Raw genomic sequence first — 2,038 nt, 5'->3', positions numbered from 1 at the left:
ATTACAATGTAGGGGAAATTAAGCAAGAATTTTATTAGTTTTCTAGAGCTCCTATAACAAATTATCACAAAGCTCGAAGCTTAAACAATACCTATTTTCTTTCACAGTCTGGAGTCCAGAACTCCCAAGTTCATTTCCCTGGACACAAATCAATGTGTTGGAAGAGTCATGCTGCCTCTATAAGTTGTAAAGGAAACTGTATTTCTGGACATAATGTTTACTTTTTCCAAAACAAGAGACGTTCGAAGAGGGAAGGCTATCACTTCAGGAACTTAATTTCACTGTGGCCTTAATGAAACTAGGTTACTGCACATTGTACAACATTAACATTGCAAGCCTAAAGATAATTTTGCCTCTAAAACAACCTTCATGAATGCACTCTTGACTTCCTTGTTCCTCAGGCTGTAGACCAAGGGGTTCAGCATGGGGATGAGCATGGTATAGAACACAGAGGACACTTTGTCTGTGTCCATGGAATGACTGGAGCTGGGCTGTAAATACATAAAGGTGCCTGTTCCATAGAAGATGGAGACCGCAGTGAGGTGGGAAGCACAGGTGGATAGAGCTTTCTGATATCCTGCAGAGGAGTGCATCTTTAGAACGGTAATAAATATAAATACGTAGGATATCGAGATAACCAGAATCGCAAAAAAAATGTTGAAGCTTGCCACATAAACAAGAACCAGCTCACCAACATGCCTATCAGAGCAAGACAGAACCATGACTGCTGGAACATCACAGAAAAAATGATGGATCACATTGGACTCACAGAAAGAGAGGCTGAATGTATCCCCAGTGTGGATGGCAGCACTCAGGAAACCACAGAAGTAAGAGACTATGGCCAGACCTGCACACACACCTGTTGTCATGGTGGTGGTGTAGTACAGAGGTTTGCACACTGCTGTGTAGCGGTCATAGGCCATTGATGCCAAGAGGTAATTTTCCACAATGGCAAAGCCTACAAAAAAGAACATCTGAGCAGCACATGCATTGTAGGAGATGACCTTCTCTTCTAGAATGAATCCACACATGACTGCAGGAGTGACAGCTGAAGAGTAACACATATCCACCACAGACAAGTTACCGAGGAAAAAGTACATGGGAGTATGGAGACGAGAGTCCAGCAGAATCAACACAATCATCCCCGAATTCCCAATCAGAGTGATGAGGTAGATGAGGGAGAACATGATGAAGAGGGGGACCTGCAGTTCTGGGACATCAGTGAGTCCGAGCAGGATGAACTGTGTCACTTCTGTACTGTTCTTCATAAATGTTGAGGTGCACAGAATGCTCTGTGGCTATGAGGAGAAACAGAGCTAAGCAAAGAAACTTCTTCCAAAAAATAGTCTTGGCAACAAAACTCAATGCATTAATTATATATAGATTTACATGGTTGAATTTGAAGGATCTTCATGGATCATCTCTCCAATTTAAAGTTTATAAGTTTGCAAATTGAGATATAGAAAATTAAAAAGCTCCATGAATGGCTTGTCCAGAGTGAACCTATCCACCAATTCACTTTTCCCGAGCCTACTAAAAGCATATACTTGCATGTTGCTCACCTGACAGAAACTGCTCTAGACATTTTGAATGTATATTTAGTATATCCTCTTGAGAACAGTATGAGTTCATTTAGTTCTTACATTCATCTAAATTGTGATGGACAAGAGGTTGGGTAATTTTTTTATGTTCCAACACATATTGATTGACAAGCTGTGCTTTGGACGCAAGCCAACCTTTGAACCCACACTGAGCAGTTCCTGAGTCCCACGGTCTAAATTGTGTTTAAATCAAATTGAATTCAACTCAGTTTCACACTCTTCCCCTCCATTGGTTCAAACTCAATGCTTGGGGCTTCACAGTGATGTATCTGAGAGATAGATAGAAGCATTGTAGATGAAGGAGGATCATTGGAGCAGTAGGGGCACATACAACCAACAGAGGCAGTTCTGAAGAGAAGGACAAGCCTTGGGTATAGAGCTCGGGCTCTGGGATGAGGTGCATATCGAGCTCTACTATTTAGTATCTGGGAATCATA

The 2,038-nt window shown here is 41.6% G+C and overlaps 1 protein-coding gene across 1 annotated transcript; it reads right to left on the bottom strand.

Moving 5' to 3' along the window:
• Nucleotides 1-323: 323 nt before the first annotated feature.
• Nucleotides 324-1,268, bottom strand: LOC107510974 (olfactory receptor 5B3-like). Its single transcript, XM_016145023.2, has one exon. It carries the CDS (start codon nucleotides 1,266-1,268, stop codon nucleotides 324-326), a length of 945 nt encoding a protein of 314 aa, XP_016000509.2.
• Between the last annotated feature and the right edge of the window lie 770 nt (nucleotides 1,269-2,038).

Source organism: Rousettus aegyptiacus, unplaced genomic scaffold (genome assembly GCF_014176215.1).
Source record: "Rousettus aegyptiacus isolate mRouAeg1 unplaced genomic scaffold, mRouAeg1.p scaffold_m13_p_5, whole genome shotgun sequence".
NCBI classification, from domain to species: Eukaryota; Metazoa; Chordata; class Mammalia; order Chiroptera; family Pteropodidae; genus Rousettus; species Rousettus aegyptiacus.
Note: the sequence above shows the minus strand (reverse complement) of the source record. Positions and strands in the feature narration are given on the sequence as shown.

Bases quoted from the DNA above. Each gene is read 5' to 3' on its own strand.
- LOC107510974 (XM_016145023.2), bottom strand. From the start codon at position 1,268: ATGAAGAACAGTACAGAAGTGACACAGTTCATCCTGCTCGGACTCACT.